We start from the raw sequence: 16,572 nt of genomic DNA, 5'->3' as shown, positions 1-16,572 counted from the left end.
TAGGCTGGGGGTTGTCCTCTCCTCAGCTCCATGTGGGAAACCCAACAGAGGCCTCTCACCGGTCTCTGGAACGCCTAGTCTTTTCAAGCAGGGAGTCCATTGCCAAAGCAAACAATCCCAGCTCTACGATTGTGCTCTGGCTGGGGTAGGGGAGAACAAAGCTCCCTTTCTTTGCTTCCCCAACTCTATGGCTCCAGCCAAAGGCACTGTTTACACAATCTTCCCTGGTGAAGAATTTGTTCCTTCTCTCTCTAGGTTACAGCTGGAAAAGATTGACTCCCTCCTTGCCTGTTCCTTTTTCCCAGACCCCTGGACAAGAAAAGTGTCCAATACCTGAAGCCTCCCACCCTCAGAAAAGATGTCAGCACACTTAGGAGTAACTCCAGGCCCTTTTGTGATGTGACAGAGACCCTCAGTTTTAGTAGCAGAAAGCCTGTCAGGCTGGGAAAGGGAGGCTGGCTGGAGCTATCAGGAGCCTCGCTTGTCTCCATTCCAACTCTGTTTATTCCTCCCTCTCTCACTCCCCAGGGATTCCAAGGCTTTCCCAGGTCCATATCTAGGAGTGAATCAAATAATCAAAATCCAGGGCAGATTTGGGTTTCTTCTTTAAAAGGATGAAAACAATGTTTTCTAGTGGGAAATGTTTTCTGTAGTCTTTAGTTCACTAACTCCAGCAGCACATATGTTTCCCTCCAGCCCCAAAAACAAAAGCAAGAAGGAGAAAAGGAAGCCCCAGAGTGGTGGAGTCTAATTTTAGCACTGGCAGAGAGTCCCAGTGTTAAGTTACTCCTGGTAAATTGTAACTAAGAAACAGAAGAGATAGAGACAATTTACAAGGTCTAGGCCCCCAGCAAGAAGTTTTAAAATCGACTTTCATTTATTTCTATGACATCTCCAGGAGGCATATCTCAAGGAAATGTGCCTCCCATTTCACACAAGGGAAGGAAACTGAAGCACAAGAATTTACCAAGAGTGACTTGAACCCAGGATTCTGGCACTTTCAATTTGGTCAACTCTATAAGCCAAGTTGCTTTCTGAAAATTTTATGGGTCTTTGCACTGTACAAATTTTCCCTGAGCTAAATCCCCACTGGCTATCCTCCTGCTGTTAAGGGAGTTATGGGCTAGGTGTTTATTACCCTTTGCAGCTACATTTTGGAAACTTAAAGTCCTTGCTCCAGCTGTTGGGAGATGTGGATGGAAAGGCCTTAGGGGTACAAAGGGGATGCAAGTCTGTTAGGCTCAGGTATCACCCCTACACCTACACAAACACCATCAACCCCCCCACCTCACCCCGCCACCAACCACCCTCCCCAGTAAGACCTGCAGAGTTGGTTTCTGAAAAAGCAGCTCCACAGTTCCTGGAAGGCTCTAATCCACAATAGTTAAAAATATCCATCTTGGGGCCAGAGCTGAGCCAACTAAGCTGACCCTACCCAGAAACCCAGGAAATTACCCAGCAGTGGGTAAAATGAATACAAGGGTAGGCAAATGCTACCTATCCGCAATATAACAACAGGGATGATAATTGTAAGAAAAACAGATCCATCTCCTTCACTGAGAGATCTAAAAAACTGTCCAGATTTGTCTTTCCCTCTCCTTCAATGATATCCTGGCCCCCACACCTCGTGGTGTGGCATAATGCAAGGAGCTCTGGTCACGGGTTTCTATTCTGTTCTATCTAGAACTAAGTCATGATTCTTGAACAGGAGTCTTAGTTTTCTCATTTGTTAAAATGAGAAAAAAATATCTACTCCACACAAATGAAATAGCTATAGTAAAAATAGCTATAGGCATACAGTTTTTGTTTAAAGGCCTTTCCTGGACTTCCCTGGCGGTCCAGTGGTTAAGACTCCCCACTTCCACCGCAGGGGGCACGGGTTCAATCCCTGGCCGGGGAACTAAGATCCTGCGTGCCACAAAGACTTGCCAGAAAATTAAATAAATAAATAAAATAAAGGTCTTTCCTTATTTAGCCTTCCTGAGCTAGGTTAGAGTCAACACAGTTAGGAGGCAGAGCGTCAGATAAGTCAACTTTAGAGTTTCCTTTCAGTGCAAGATTCAGATGCAACTTCACTCCTTTTGCAGACTGGAAGATTGCACCTGTGTTAGCTTTCTATTGCTACATAACAAACTACACAAACTTAGTGGTTTAAAACAAATTCCATTTATTATCTTACTGTTCTGTAGATCATAAAATCCACGCAGGCTTGATTCCATTTTCTGTTTAGGGTCTCCCAAATCCAAAGTCAAGGAAGGTGTTGACTGGTCTGGGCTCTTATCTAGAGGTTCTAAGGAAGAACCCACTTCCAAGCTTACTCAGGCTGTTGGCAGAATTCAGTTCCTTCCAGTTGTTGGACTGAGGTCGCATTTCCTTGCTGGCTGTTGGTTAGGGGGTCAATTTCAGCTCTTAGAGGCCACTTTCCAATCATTGCATACGGTCCCCTCCAACTTCAAAGCCAGTAATAGTGCAACGAATCTTTTCTTCAAATGTCTCTGATTTTTCCTTCTGCCACCAGTCTGAGAAAGCTCTTTGCTTTTAAGGGCCCATGTGATTAGATCAGGCCCATGCAGGTAATCTCCCTATCGTAGTCAACTGTGCCATATATAACATAACCACAGGTGCAATAGCTCATCAAATTCACAGGTTAGGGATTAGAGCATAACATTTTTAGGGGATCATTTAAGAAATTCTGCCTGCCACAGCACTTATTCAAAAGATGAAAGGAAACGATCTCTTTTGGGGTGGGGTGGGGAGCAAAGAAGGAAGTGGGAATAGACTATCACTAACTAACCGTTTATACCAATAAGAGAAGCCAAGCGTTTGAGATGAGAGAGTCCTGCCCCATCCCCGGTATTCTATCCATTATATCTTCTGCCACATTTTGATTGGCTACTTTGGTCACAATGTCCTAACATAGTGCCTTGAGGTAAATGCTCAATCATAAAGACATGTTAAGGAATGCTTGGGGACTAAAAAAAAAAAATCTTCCCATGTTTTAGTTTTTTCTCATTAAACAGTGTGAACACAAAGCTGTCCAAAGCTGTCCGAGAGTGTGTCCTAAGAATACATGTTGGAAAATGCATATTTTCAGATATGGCTCAACCAAGTCAAAATTTCATTGCTCAAAACTTGTAGGACCAGGATAATAGTCCCTGTACTCCTTTTCCATTTTCTATTTCAGAATTCAACATGAATATTCCTTCACCTGATTTCTCTTCAATGGAGGTAAGACAGAGCAGCCTCAGGTTCCTGGGCACCAACTTGAGCTAAAGCACCAGGGCTGTTCCTGAGCAGCTTTTTCATCCTGATGACCTAAGAAGGCCTCAAACTAATAAATCCATCCTGAAAGGGAGGCTGGAACAGGGTTCCTCATTACTGCTGTTTAGCATGTAGATGATTTTCAAAGGACGTGATTTTCCTCTAATTAGGATGACTAATTGAAGAAACTGAGGAGAGGGAACCAACTATATGGGAAGAGAACCTAAAAAAGAGTGGATATATATACATTAGTATAACTGATTCACTTTGCTGTACGCCTGCGACTAACACAACAATGTAAAATCAACTAGACTCCAATAAAAATTAGGAAAAAAAAAAAAAAAGAAGAGGGAACTCTCTGCCTTCAGCATCCCTGGGTCTTTTCCTCCAGATGCTTTACGGCCAGACTTGCCAACGATAAAAGAGGGAGAAACTGTGTATAAAATACCTGTAATAGGCTCTGAGCTTCATGGAGAATGGAAAGCAAATTATAATCAATATACATTGAACTTTCATGGCACCATCCTTTCCAAATACCCAAGGTACTGCATGCACATAATTCCTGGGATGAGTATCATCCCTATTTAATAGATGGGGAGAAACTGAGATCCTAGAGTTATTGGTTAGTGATCTGACCACCATCACAATGGCCAGGAATAGAAGAGAGATTAAACTAACATCTCCTAATTTCAAATCATGTGATCTTTTTGAAACTACAAGGACAAATAGAAAGCTTTCATTCCATGCTATCAAAATTGGAAAGACCTTCAGAAAATTTGCTCTTGGACCCTCTCTACTAAAACATAGCACTCCTCTACCCCAAGTTGCTGGCAACTTGAGTTGCCAATATCTCTTGGGACCTGAAACTAAGAGGATCCAGGTTGCCTTGACTCCTAAAGAAATTTGCCTCCAAGCTTCTTGCAGCACCATCTCATCATTCACCTCAGAGAGAACAAGAACACGTGGGAGACCAGGTGTGCTCTCTCCAAGCACCTGAGTTGTTAAGGAGTCAGCTAGATTCAATCCCAAAGAAAGGGCCAAGGAGAAAAAGAAAACACAGATGACTCTGAAATGATGACTTGATAAGGGGATTGGCAAGAGAGGCTCCTACCAGAGGTTCAAACTTAAATGAACAAAACAGAGGGCTATTTCTCATCCTCACATATGTAGGTATCTTCCACCTACTCGTGTCTGGAGGAGCTGTTCTTGTGAGGTCCACCTAGAGCCCCAAAGTCCAGCATATAGTTATTTGGGAATAGTATAGCAATCTAGAAGTAAACTGTGGATAAGACCCCATTCAACCCTTGATCACAACAGCAAAAGGGCAAGGGTGAATGACTTGGGGTGACCTGCTTCCTGAGCACCAGTTTACTCTGAGGTGCAGTCTCTGCCCTGGTCTTTAATTTTAGTCACTGACTGAACCAAAAGAAAATCTGTTGTGGTCATCTACATTATCATGAAAGGACTTTAATTTATACCCGACTTCAAGCATATGTAAGATAAGGCTTATTTAAAGTTTAGCCTTTAGAAAATAATAATCCTTTAGTTTATACTAACCCCACTGTACAAAGTCCCTCTTGAGGCATTTTTAAGGGAAAAAGCTTATCTTTGTTTATTCTCCTCTTTCTTGCTTGCTTGGGAAAACAATGGTCATCAGCAACACTGGAAGAGTCCCACAAGACCAACAGTGTGGTAGTCTTACACCCTGGGCTACGAGACATGACCTTTGCTCTAGCTCCAGCTCTGCTAGTAAACGTTCCCAGGAGAATCCTTCGATCTCTCAGTCTGTTCCCTTGTGAAGTGAGGTGGTTGGTTCAGATGATTAAAAATTTAACCAAGATACTGCTGTCATGCTACATACTTCTAGGGATACAAGATGAATATGACATAGTCCCTGCCTCAAGAAGCTAACATCTAACTTGGAAGATAAGGCACACATATGTGCACACATGTATACATAAACCCACAATTTATTGTACACAGTAAGCATTATAAAGGATGCAACATGCTCTACAGCCCTTTATATGGGTTAATGCTCACCTGACTGAAAGTGGATGGAAACCAGATGAAAGCTTCATGGAAGAAGAGGTAGCATTTAAGCTGTCTTTCAGGATAACAGGGAGTTTGAAAAAGAGGAAAGTGATCAAAGATTCAGGGAAAGAAAGCAGAGATGGACAAAGGGAAAGGCCTGTAGATATGTAAGGACAGTAAAGCAAGGAAAAGTATTTGGAAAATGACAAATAGTCCACTTTGGGTAGTGTTTGGGAATAATAAAAAACAAAGCTGAGAAAGTCAAGTCAGACTGTTTTCGAATTGGTAAATGGCAAAACCAAGTCCTATGCTTAAGGATTAACCTGACAGTGGTTGGCAGAAGTAAATGCTAGAGGGTAGAGATGGGAGGCAGAAGACCAATTAAGAGGTTATTGCAATAGACCCGGTGGGTGGCAGAGGACCTCAGCCAGGAAAGTGGCAGTGGAAACAGAGAGCCCATTAGTCAAAATTTTAAACCAGTACTATAAGTTGCTATTGACCCAGTTCTCCAAGGTAACATGCCATCCCAGGTGAAAACTATTAAAAAGGAGCACTAGTTTGAATAAAGCTTTCCCAACTTAAGAGAATGAAGAATAAGTGAGCCCAGACCCATGTTGAGCTTAGCGCCATCACTAACCTCCAGGCCTTATACTTTCACCAAGGCATTCAGCCAATTGTGGAAAAGAAATATACACAGGAGACTCAAGAAACATCTTTTTAATACAGTATCTATTTGTCTTCCTTCTGTCAAACCCTGAGCTGACCCCTTTCCCCAGGCTGCCTGGGGAGGTACAGGAAAAGGAACATACAGGGCAGACAAGACACGGGAGAAAGAACTATGGGAGGTGGAAACGGCTCCTTCACATGGCGAAGAGGATGAGAAAGGCCACCATCAGGCAAAAGAGTCCCATGGCTTCCGAGAGGGCAAAGCCCAGAATGGCGTAGGAGAATAGCTGTTGCTTCAGAGAAGGGTTCCTGGGAGAAGGGGAGGAGAAAAGACTGAATCTCTAGTCCGCACAAAGAAAAGGACAATCATTAAAGGTGGACTCAGGGAGAATCCATCTCAAGCTATCATCTCACTTAATGAGATGACATCATGCCCCAATTCTTGCTCTGATACACCAAGGGCTCTATCATCTCACTTAATGAGATGACATCATGCCCCAATTCTTGCTCTGATACACCAAGGGCTCTACAGATGAATAAAGGGAGTGGACAATCCGAAATTCTGTAACACAGCCCAGCTACAAACACTACTGCCTCTACTGGATCACCCACATCTTCCTCATAACTTAAGACTCCTGGGTCTGGACACAACTATCCAGGGCTCAACCAGAATGGAAGAGGTATCTGGAGTGGCAGGGCCTATCATACCAGTGTCTCCAAACTGTAAGCAGCAGAACCCCAAAATACAAAATGCATAAATCTAAAGTATAATTGTAAAAAAAGTGGGGGATTTGAAAGTCTTGTTTGATTGGTTTCCCCTTCATTCTCTAAGACAGTCTCTGGGGTATAGCCTCAGAACCCTAGGGCTTTATGTAAAACAATTAGAAAAACACTGTTCTTGTGGACAATGGAGCCAGAGGGACAAATAACTTCTCTCATTTCAAAATAGTCAAAAAAAAAAAAAAAAAAAAAAAAAGTCAAAAGATTTTGGGATACAAATGGTCTGTGAGGTTTAGATGATATGATTAAAAAATGGCATAAAGGATTCCCAACTTTGGAAGTCAGTATATAATTTCTATTTCCCTTACTCTGTCACCTCTGGAAGCCTTGATGGATAAGCTAAAGCAACGCCAGCTTTTAACAGAATTGTGGACACAGAAGTTTCTTATTTCATACAAATCCTTAAGAATAACCTTATTTCCCCAAGAACATTAAAAGAACTTGCAGGTCTCTAGAGGATTAATTTAGTTCTAACAGTGAATTGCCCAGAGTTGGTGGGGACCAAATAGTCCCAAGTGTCAGGGAGCCATGGGGCTGGATGCAGAGGCAGTTTTCCCAGGAGTGATGGGGGAATTCCCAGGGATGGGGACAAATGGCAGTGAAGCCACTATGCTGACTGAAGCTCTAGACTGGAGGGAGGGTGCGGGAACGGGATGGGGACGATACTTTTTCTGTAAAGGGCCAGACAGCAAATATTTTAGGCTTTGTGGGTCACATATGGTCTCTGTTACCTTTTTATTTTCATGACCCTTTAAAAATGTAAAACCCTTCTTAGCTCAGCTATACAAAACCAGGCTGTGGCCCAGATATGGACATCCTGCCTTAGTTTGCTGACTCCTACTCTAAACCAAAGCTGTCCAATAGAACTTTCCAAAATGGCAGCCACTAGTCACGTGTGGCCACTGAGTTACATTAAAAGTTACAAAATTTAAGTCTGTGTACTTTCAGTTAATTAAAATTTACATTCAAACAGCAATAGGTGGCTAGTGGCTACCGTATAGGACAGTGCAGCTCTAAAACCCCGTCGCTGCCCAGACCTTTGGAAACATATCAGAGAGCAAATGGTGGGCCCATCTTACCTGGCATACCCAATGATGAGGCTCCCAAACACAGTCCCAATTCCAGCCCCAGAGCCAGCCACCCCTACTGTGGCAGCCCCAGCTCCAATGAACTTGGCGGCTGTGTCAATGTCCCTTGAAATGGCACTGGTTTGGAAACTGCGGCTAGGAATAAGCGAGGTGGTCAAGGGACGTGGGGCTGCCAAGCTGCTGTGGCTCTGTGAAGAAGTAGGTAGAAAATTTTTAGGAAACCCTTTTTTCGCTTTGGAAACTTGTGTACCATTTAAGTCCTTTATGCTATCAAATCCCACTGCTTCTCCCCCATACAGAAAATCTTTTAACTCCCTGGAAAACTCCCTAAAATGCTGCCAAGCAGAACTTTTAAATACAAGAGGTGGATGTCAAATACCTTCAAGATTCAGGTATGATCTAGAAATGTAAGAGTGAAGCCCTAGCCTGTTCTTGATGCCTTGAGAAGATCATCTTCCTGGGACTAAACACTCCCAACTCAAGTCAGTACAGTAAGTCAAGTAATGGCAGTTATCAGCAGCAGCACACACGGACATGCGCTGCCAGTGGCAGAAGCTGGAACATGAGGGTACCATATATGGAGTCCTCAGCACTCCCCCTACTAGGTCTGTCAGGTAACCCTCCCCACCCAACCCCCACCCCTCCCCCTCCCCCACAGGCCCAATTCCACTTATTACGAACCTCATCTGTCACTGTCTCTGGTCGCTTCAGCACCACTGCAGACAGTGATCGGTTCAATAGTGGAGAGGTTCTCCTGATCTAGTGGGAATAACACAAGGCCAAGAAAGTCAAGGAAGGCTGTGGAGAGGAGTTTTAGAACCACCCTCAATTTTTACTCAGATGCCCCATTCATTTGCTAGAACTCAGAATCTCAAAAGAGAATCTGGAATTATTCTTTTACTTTTAAGCAAATTCTAGATTCAAGAATGGCACCATTTCTCTTGCTTCCTAGGCTTCTCCACTGATTTAAGGGAAGAAAGTCTACTTCCTTTTGGAAGGAATTACCTACCCTTGCTATTCCCTTTTACAGGCCTTGAGAACGGGAAGAAATTTAAGCCTCAGAAGCATTTTCTTCGCTCAGCAAGAAATCTATACATATACTGGTAATGGCCAGCCCATTAGAAGGAAGCCAATGACTGGAACATCTTTCCCTGAACACACCCTTCTGGAAAATAGGCACAAAAATCCATGCTGAAAATTTACCCCATCCTGGTAGCCTTTTCTGACTAACTCCAAGCCAGTGTCTCCAAAGCAGACAACATGGTGGTTAACAGCCAGGGCTTTAGTCAAATATAACTAGATTCAAATCTTATCTCTGTATCAGCTCTGTGATCTTAGGACAAGTCACTTAAATCTTTCTAAGTCTGCTTTCTCATCTATCAAATGGGAATAACATAGCTCAGGCTTGATTTGAGGAATAAATAAGATTATGTATACAAACTGGTAAACTCAGTGCCAGGCACAGTAAGTGTTCAATAAATAATATCTACTAACAGCATCACTCCTTTTCACTTACGAGTGAATGAACCAATTGCCTCCACTATCTAATAATTCGTAATTTCTTCCATGCTGTTGCTTCTGAGTCATATATTTTCCCAATGTGTATTTTAGCTTCCCACCCAAATTTAAGCTTCCAGAAGGAACTCCCAGCTACGGCTCTCTGACACTCAGGACAAGATCCTGTAAACAGTGCATATTCAGTCCAACTGAGGCAATTTAACTCATGTTTACCATTTCTGGTGGGGTTCCAGTTTACAAGAACACAGAGTTTCAGTCTAGAAACAACCTGATCTTAGCCTAGGTTCTCATTTATACTCTTCTTCTAATATAGTTGGATGAGAGGAATTAACTGGCCTTCATGGGACACGAGGCGGGGAATGCCTGGGAAGCATTCATTCTCTCCTGTCAGGCTAGCACAGCCAAGGGCCCAGCTGTGAAGAACAAGGTCGGAGAATGGAAGAGACAAGATGCCTCTCCTTAAAAACTTTCCTGGAAAAGGCAGGTACTCACCAAGGAGGAGGTGGAGATGAACTTGGTGCAAGCGTACATTTTCAGGTGCTGAAGGGCCGTGGCAGGAGAGCTGCAATTACAGAAGCAGCATTGTCAATATTGTCCTTGCTTGCCAAAGGACATCCTTATTAGCAGAAAAGGTGCTGTGGAAAATTTAAATGGCCCAGAGAGCAGTGACTGACCTCAAGTCTCCGCAGAGATGGAATTAGAACCCTGAAGTCAGGATTTCCTCCACACAGCTTCTAAGATTTCCTTATAATCAAGTGACTTCTCCTGGTCTGAACAAGAAGCCCCTTGGTCCCAGCTTTAAGACCTGTTATCCCAGACTTCCCTGGTGGCACAGTGGTTAAGAATTCTCCTGCCAATGCAGGGGACACAGGTTCAAGCCCTGGTCCGGGAAGATCCCACATGCCGCTGAGCAACTAAGCCCGTGCGCTAAGCAACTAAGCCCTACTGCGCCTGTGCTCCAGAGCCCGCGAGCCACAACTACTGAGCCCATGTGCCACAACTACTGAAGCCCGTGCACCTAGAGCCCGTGCTCCGCAACAGAAAAGCCACTGCAATGAGAAGCCCGCGCACCACAACAAAGTGTAGCACCCGCTCGCCACAACTAGACAAAGCCTGCACGCCCCGCGAGGACCCAACGCAGCCAAAAATAAATTAAAGAGAGAGAGAGAGAGAGAGAGAGGGAGAGAGAGAGAGGGAGAGAGAGAGAGGGAGAGAGAGAGAGGGAGAGAGAGAGAGGGAGAGAGAGAGAGGGAGAGAGAGAGAGAAGACCTGTTATCCCTTTCCATAGCCTCATGCTGGGGTTGTCTGATGAATTTCCCCAGTATCTTTTGCCTAAGTTTCCCTCAGTCTCTTACTCAAAAGAAACTCTTCTCGAGGCTTCACTGGGCCTCAAAATGTTGCCCTTTAAAGACTCTTGGGGGAATTCCCTGGCGGTCCAGTAGTCAGGACTCTGAGCTTCCACCACAGGGGGCACGGGTTCAATTGCTGGTCAGGGAACTAAGATCCCGAATGCCATGAGCTGCGGCCAAAAAAAAAAAAAGAAAACTTAAAAAATGCATACTCTTGGGTCCCACTTTACACTTTCCAGGTCAAGATCTCTGGGAATAAGGCCCAAGTACCCTCTATTTCAATGAAGCTTCTCAAATGATTCTTAGGTACATAGCGTGTTCTTAAAAACAGTCTTGAAACTATGGTAGTGGTACAGCCAGGACTTGAACTCTTCTCACTTTTTTTTTTTTTCTCTTCTCACTCTTAATGCTTTCTAATATGCTACAGGTTGAAACACTCAGTGATTACTTAGGCCTGTTAAATGACACCTCCTTGAATGAGCTGGACTAATACTTTCCCAGATTACACTTCTGAATGCAGAATCTTAGTTACTTTTAGATTAATGGATGTCTTCAACTCTTGTCCTGTGTAGAACTCTGATTTCTGCCCATACCCTAACTCTAACTCAATCGTGCTGTCAGACTATTCAGGTTTTCTTGGGTCAAAAACCCAAAATTTCTTTAAAGCTTTAAAAAAGGGAAGACTGTTTTTTCCCCAAGGCAACAAATCCTCAATATCATCATTTGTAAAATGTAGTTCTTAGGCGGATTAAATGAAATAACATATGGAAAGTGCCTGATGTGGCACTGAAGGGAGCCTGCATGAAGTGGCGACCCCTCCGATGGCCACCTAACCTTGGCCAAGTCTGCACTTGTTCAATATCACCTTGGGCAACAGCACTACCCAGATTCATGGGTTTCTTCCTCAGTGTAGATGGGCCAAGGAGTTACAGGGCTGCTACTTAACCATTCCCTTTCTTAACCTTCTTTCCCTCTCGTGGGCAGAGTCCGGGGACTCTCGGTAAACCCCCGACAGGAAAGCTGGCCGGTTGGTACTACCCCATGCTGGCCCCACCCCTTTTTAGGCCTCCTGCCTCTAACGGAAAACCTCAGTGTCGGCCCACGACTTGCGCTTTTCCCAACTTCACCGCAGTGGAAGGAAAAGAACGGCGCTGAGAGACAATCAGTGGTTCCAAAGAAACCGGCCTCTTTTCTGCTATCGCTCTCCCAGGCCACAGTCTGAACGGAGAGAGTGTTTTGGCTGTTCTGTTCATTTCTACCACTTTCAAGGTTTACTTTTTAAATCGAGAGGTGCTGACTAGAGGGGGTGGTGTCTTGAGACGATCCACAATCTCCATTGTTCGGCACCTGAAGTCCTGGGGCCAAAAATCTAGAGGTTTCAGAATAAGAAAGGCACGAATCAGGATGTGAAGAGAAAGCAGAGATAGGAAGGGAGAGTTTGGGGCTTGGGACAGCTCTGAAAGGACAAGAGAATGAGAAAAGAGCGTTTGTAAAGGATGAGTCGGGACAGGTGAAATGAGCACCCCGGCATTTGACTTTCGCCAGCTCCAAGGCACGCTCCCCCAACCCACGAGACATCCAAGATGGCGCCAGGCCCGCGCGGTTGGAGGGCACAGGCACGCGGAAGGGGCAGCCCTAAAGCACGGGGATACGGAGGGTAAGGGAGGGCGTGAGGACCCGGGTGGGAGCATGCAAGGTAAGGCTCTCAGAGCATTGGCGCAAGGTGGGGCGCCTCGGGCCCGCGCGTGCGCGGCGCGAGGCGGGAGCGAGGGCCCAAGGCCTTACCTGCTCCCAGGGCCGAGAAGACAAGAGAGAGGCGGGGAGAGGGCGGGAATAGCGAAAGGAAGGCTGTGCTCATGCGCGGCCCGGACCAACGAGTCGCTCTGCCAAGGATAGAGTGATTGCAAAGTTGAGGGTCGGCCCAGGCGCCACAGCGCCGCCTGCCAGCTCTGTGGCGACATTCGGCCAGTCATTCCACCTGGCGTTTGAGAGGAGAAACTGCAGGCGGAGCCGACCGTGTGCAGAAATGAGGGCACTCCGCAGTGTAAGCCGATCCGTAACGTGGCCTGCGGTTTGCTCTGCACGGTATTTGGGATCTTGGATTTGCTTCCCTTTTTCAAGCATGCGCAGTCACATTAAAAAAACAAAACAAAACAAAACACAAACAAATAAACAAAACTACCCAGAATTTCGGTGTTAAATAGCATGCAATCAAGATTGGGGTTCAGTGTCCAAAATGTATCAGGAGGAAAATGAAGTCACGGGATTCCTTCTGTTGCCGCGGACCCTGGCTTTATGGATGGGAAACCCGTTCAACGGGCGAATAGTCAGCAAAATGCCCCAGCTGCCTCTTGTGGCTTCGCCTTTACTTCCCTCTCCTTCTTTCTTATTCTAGTGATCAGCTAGGAGAAAACCAGCATCAGCAAACGAGAAGATACGGGCTAAAGATGATTAGGACTCAAGTGCCCTGACCCTAAGCCTTCTTTCCTGAGTCATGAGACAGTCAAGGAATAATGGGCATCAGTGACCTGAGGTGAGGTTGCGAGATCACGTCAAGCATGCCTGTGCCTCCGCCCAGGTTTTATTTACACGAGTTAAGAGAAGCAGCCCCCACAGGAGGTGCTCTTATGGAGGCCCCTCGGCTTCTCCCTCGTGTCCTTTTGCTCGTCCTTTCCCCAATGGGAGGAAGTAGGGGGCTTCCTGGCCCTCACCTCTTATTCTTGGCTGCTTTAACTCCCACATAGGGTCTGACCGGACCCTTTGGAGAGAGGTCGGTACCCACGTCCCCTCATGTCCAAACCTCGGCCGTCCAGGCATCGTATTTGAACGCAGCACAAGAAAGACGGGGAAAGCTCACCAAACCCCCATAAAAAATAAAAAATAAAAAGAAGGCTGTGGCTGTAAATAAAGCCAAATCCGCCACCCTCTGAGGGGCCGTTTGTCCTCCCCTCCTTGGCCCCGTCCTTCCCGCCGCCCCCTCCCGGCTCCCGGGCCCCGCGGCGCCCCGGCCCCGAGCTCCTCCATTTAATCGGATTTGGGAGAAGGGGAGGATAAATCACGGCAGCAGCTTTACGGTCCCGGAGGAGAGGCGAGCTGCAGCCAGGCACACCCCGGCCGGCGATAAAAACCGCCGCTGAAAGCCCACGGAGCAATTTCCCGGGACCCCGAGCGACGCCATTACAGGAATGTAATTTTGCCCGGATGAGGCCCCGAGTTTAATTATCCTCGCGGAGGAATTTCAATGCGGCCAATCCATCTTGCAGGCGGGCGGCAGAGGGATTTATATGGGCCTGTTATTTCACACCGCTCCTCCATCTGCATTTTTATGGCCCTGAACTCCTGAAAGGGAGGGGAAGGAGTGGGGAGAAATCGGAGAAGCAGGCGAGGAGAGACGGGTGGGAGACTTCCCGCCTTTCCTAAATCCACGATCCCAGGCCGATGAGGATTCTCACTGGTTCCCCTGAAATGCCCAGATCTCCCTCCAGTTCCAGTTGTTGACTTGGGGTGGGGTTGGGGGTAGGTGAGGAATGGAGCTGGGATCCTTGGGAATCAGTCAACAGGTATTTACCAAGTACCAGGCGGTGCCAGGCACGGGGTAAGATGCTCAGACGAGAACGGAAAGACAGACTGGCAAGAATATCTCCTCAAGTCCCCAGACACCCCCACCCCGCCCACACTGAATTCCTTTTAGCTCTCGGCTTCATATCCTCCGAGGCAAAAAGTCCACAGTTCTTAAGAGGCACCACCACCAACCGGTTGTTGCAGCTGTTTATTGCGACAATTTAGACCACGCTCAGATATCGCTAACAATCCAAAGGAGAATTGGAGAAGGGGCCCGTGGCACAGTCGGCAATGCTTATTTCTCCCTCACCTCCCTGCAGTGGTGGGCTCTGGATTCACATACCTGGTTTCCCAAATCGCTGTGTGACCTTGGGCAAGCTGTTTAATCCCTCTATATCGATCTTCTTTTATGTAAGTTGGGAATAATAATAGTGCCTACTCCGCAGCAAATATTGGGATAATATACGTGAAGCTTTTAGCAAGGGGCGTGGAACTCAGTAAGAGTTCAATAAATGCTAGTAATAGTAATAATAATAATAGTTTTTTGGTTGGTAGTAGTAGTAGTGTTATAGTTGGGAGCATTGCAGCTCAATTCTGCTCTGCTCCCTAGAGACTTTAGTGCAAGCTTCTTGCAATGATAGCTCCTGAAAGAGACTCAGCTATCACTTACTGAACTTTTTTACCTACGTAAATCACACAAAAGAAGTTATTTGACAGGTTAGTGGGTGGAGATCTGTGGGGAGGGCTGAGAATCCTGGGGACTGTTGCTACCAGGTTCGAAAATAGAAATTAAATCGGTAGGCATGAGACTACAGAAAGTGGTTGGAGGTATGTGTGGAGGGGTGAATTTGAAGACAACAAAATATGATCCAAGAGAGCATTAGCTAAGGGTCTAGGGATCTTCTTAACTAAGGGCTTGGGAAAGGGTCCTTCCTTCACTTCACTGAGGGAAAACTGGGGTCCAGGAAGGAAAGGGTGTGGAGCCAGAGCTATCCTTTCCAATCAATCCCCTTCTTTTCCTACCAGACCATGTAACAAGGTTGGCCTGATTGGCCAGTTTTCCTAATGACTGTTAGTGGCAGATTCTGACTGGGTAGCCGCCTCCCTGCACGGTGATGAAGAAATGAGATTGATCTTTTCTTTCTTAGGATTGGTTAACAACCCTCGGGGTGGGGGGTGGGCAGAGGCTCATTTTAATTGACTGGATAGGCTAGGAGGGAGGTCCAGCACCTCTCATGTAGAAATTCTGAGTTCTTTTCCACAAAGGTCACCAAGAAAGAGTCTTGATTGGCTTATGCAAGTTTGTCTTTGGACTAGAAACACAATAGCTTAGAGAAGAAAAATCAAGAGAATCAGGCAGGCAGGCTACAGTTCAATTTGAAACCCAAACAGAGAGAGGGATTCACAGAGAAACAGAAGAGTGATAAAAAGAGGGAGACTAGGACACAGAGAAACGAAAGAAAAAAAATCGCCAGAGAGAAGAGGAAGGATTTGAATAATTTGTTTTTCATTCCTGATGGTTTAAGAGGAGACTGCTTTGTGACGCATTTTGTCAAATGCACATGTTGCCAGATGCACGGAAAAAACAGCTGTCTTGGAGGCAGGAGACTAGGAATCTGGTCGCAGCCCTTGCTACTAACTAGCTGAGTAACTATGCAAGTTACTTCATCTCTCAAAGTTTCAGTGTCCTCATTTGGAAAAATGAGGGGGAGAAGTAGGTGATCCCTAAGATTCCATCCAATATTAACATTCTAGCATTCTCTTTCTGACAAACAGTTTTGTACAAGTTGAAGCGGTAACTTTGCACTGCCAATAAGGACTATTCTTGGGTCCTGTGCTCCTCTATTTATTTGTACTTGTTAATTTCAAGCTTCTGGGGCTGGTGGGCACTGACTGAAGGATTTTTCTACTTTCTCTTGCTAAATCAGTTCCCCAGGACAGCATGACAGTGAGCCATCAGTAAGCCTCCCTACTCCTGGAGAAAGAAAACAGTAGATGGAGGAAGAAAAAGGGTCATTAGTATCCAGGATTGCAAGAGAGGAATCAGCGGGAGGGTTGGTGACAGAAGGATGGCCAAACAAGTTTTTGCTGGGAAGAACCTAGACAAAACAGAAAATAGAAGTCATTGTGATATGTTGTGAAGACCTAAGGACAGCAAGTTAGAGATCTGAATCTAGATTTGGGACTGTTCTTTGTTTTGAAAAATTTTATTTATTTATTATTTTTGGCTGTGTTGGGTCACTGTTGCTGCGCGCGTGCTTCTCTAGTTGTGGTGAGCAGGGGCTACTCTTCGTTGTAGTGTGTGGGCTTCTCATTGC

The 16,572-nt window shown here is 45.6% G+C and overlaps 1 protein-coding gene across 4 annotated transcripts; it reads right to left on the bottom strand.

Moving 5' to 3' along the window:
- Positions 1-5,993: 5,993 nt before the first annotated feature.
- On the bottom strand, positions 5,994-12,572 carry ATP5MC2 (ATP synthase membrane subunit c locus 2). 4 transcript variants are annotated; one of them, XM_032646430.1, is made up of 6 exons: positions 12,479-12,504; positions 10,019-10,194; positions 9,837-9,906; positions 8,508-8,585; positions 7,818-8,014; positions 5,994-6,267 (listed from the first exon to the last, which is right to left on the bottom strand). In XM_032646430.1, exons 3-6 carry the CDS (start codon positions 9,873-9,875, stop codon positions 6,153-6,155), a joined length of 429 nt encoding a protein of 142 aa, XP_032502321.1. In that variant the 5' UTR covers positions 9,876-9,906; positions 10,019-10,194; positions 12,479-12,504; the 3' UTR covers positions 5,994-6,152. The 4 variants fall into 4 exon arrangements, with proteins under 4 accessions (XP_032502321.1, XP_032502324.1, XP_032502323.1 ...); XM_032646433.1 differs by having other exon boundaries at positions 10,019-10,114; positions 12,479-12,495; XM_032646432.1 differs by having other exon boundaries at positions 10,019-12,572.
- Between the last annotated feature and the right edge of the window lie 4,000 nt (positions 12,573-16,572).

The sequence above is a fragment of the Phocoena sinus genome, chromosome 10 (genome assembly GCF_008692025.1).
Source record: "Phocoena sinus isolate mPhoSin1 chromosome 10, mPhoSin1.pri, whole genome shotgun sequence".
NCBI lineage: Eukaryota > Metazoa > Chordata > Mammalia > Artiodactyla > Phocoenidae > Phocoena > Phocoena sinus.
The sequence above is the reverse complement of the archived record's forward strand: the minus strand, read 5'-3'. Positions and strand labels throughout refer to the sequence as shown.

What these genes read in the sequence shown, in the direction of transcription:
- ATP5MC2 (XM_032646432.1), bottom strand. Translation starts at nt 9,875, where the DNA reads ATGTACGCTTGCACCAAGTTCATCTCCACCTCCTCCTTG. An exon ending in TCATCTCCACCTCCTCCTTG is followed by an intron (nt 8,586 to 9,836) that starts GTGAGTACCTGC and finishes TATTCCCACTAG; the next exon opens with ATCAGGAGAACCTCTCCACT. An exon ending in CAGAGACAGTGACAGATGAG is followed by an intron (nt 8,015 to 8,507) that starts GTTCGTAATAAG and finishes ACTTCTTCACAG; the next exon opens with AGCCACAGCAGCTTGGCAGC.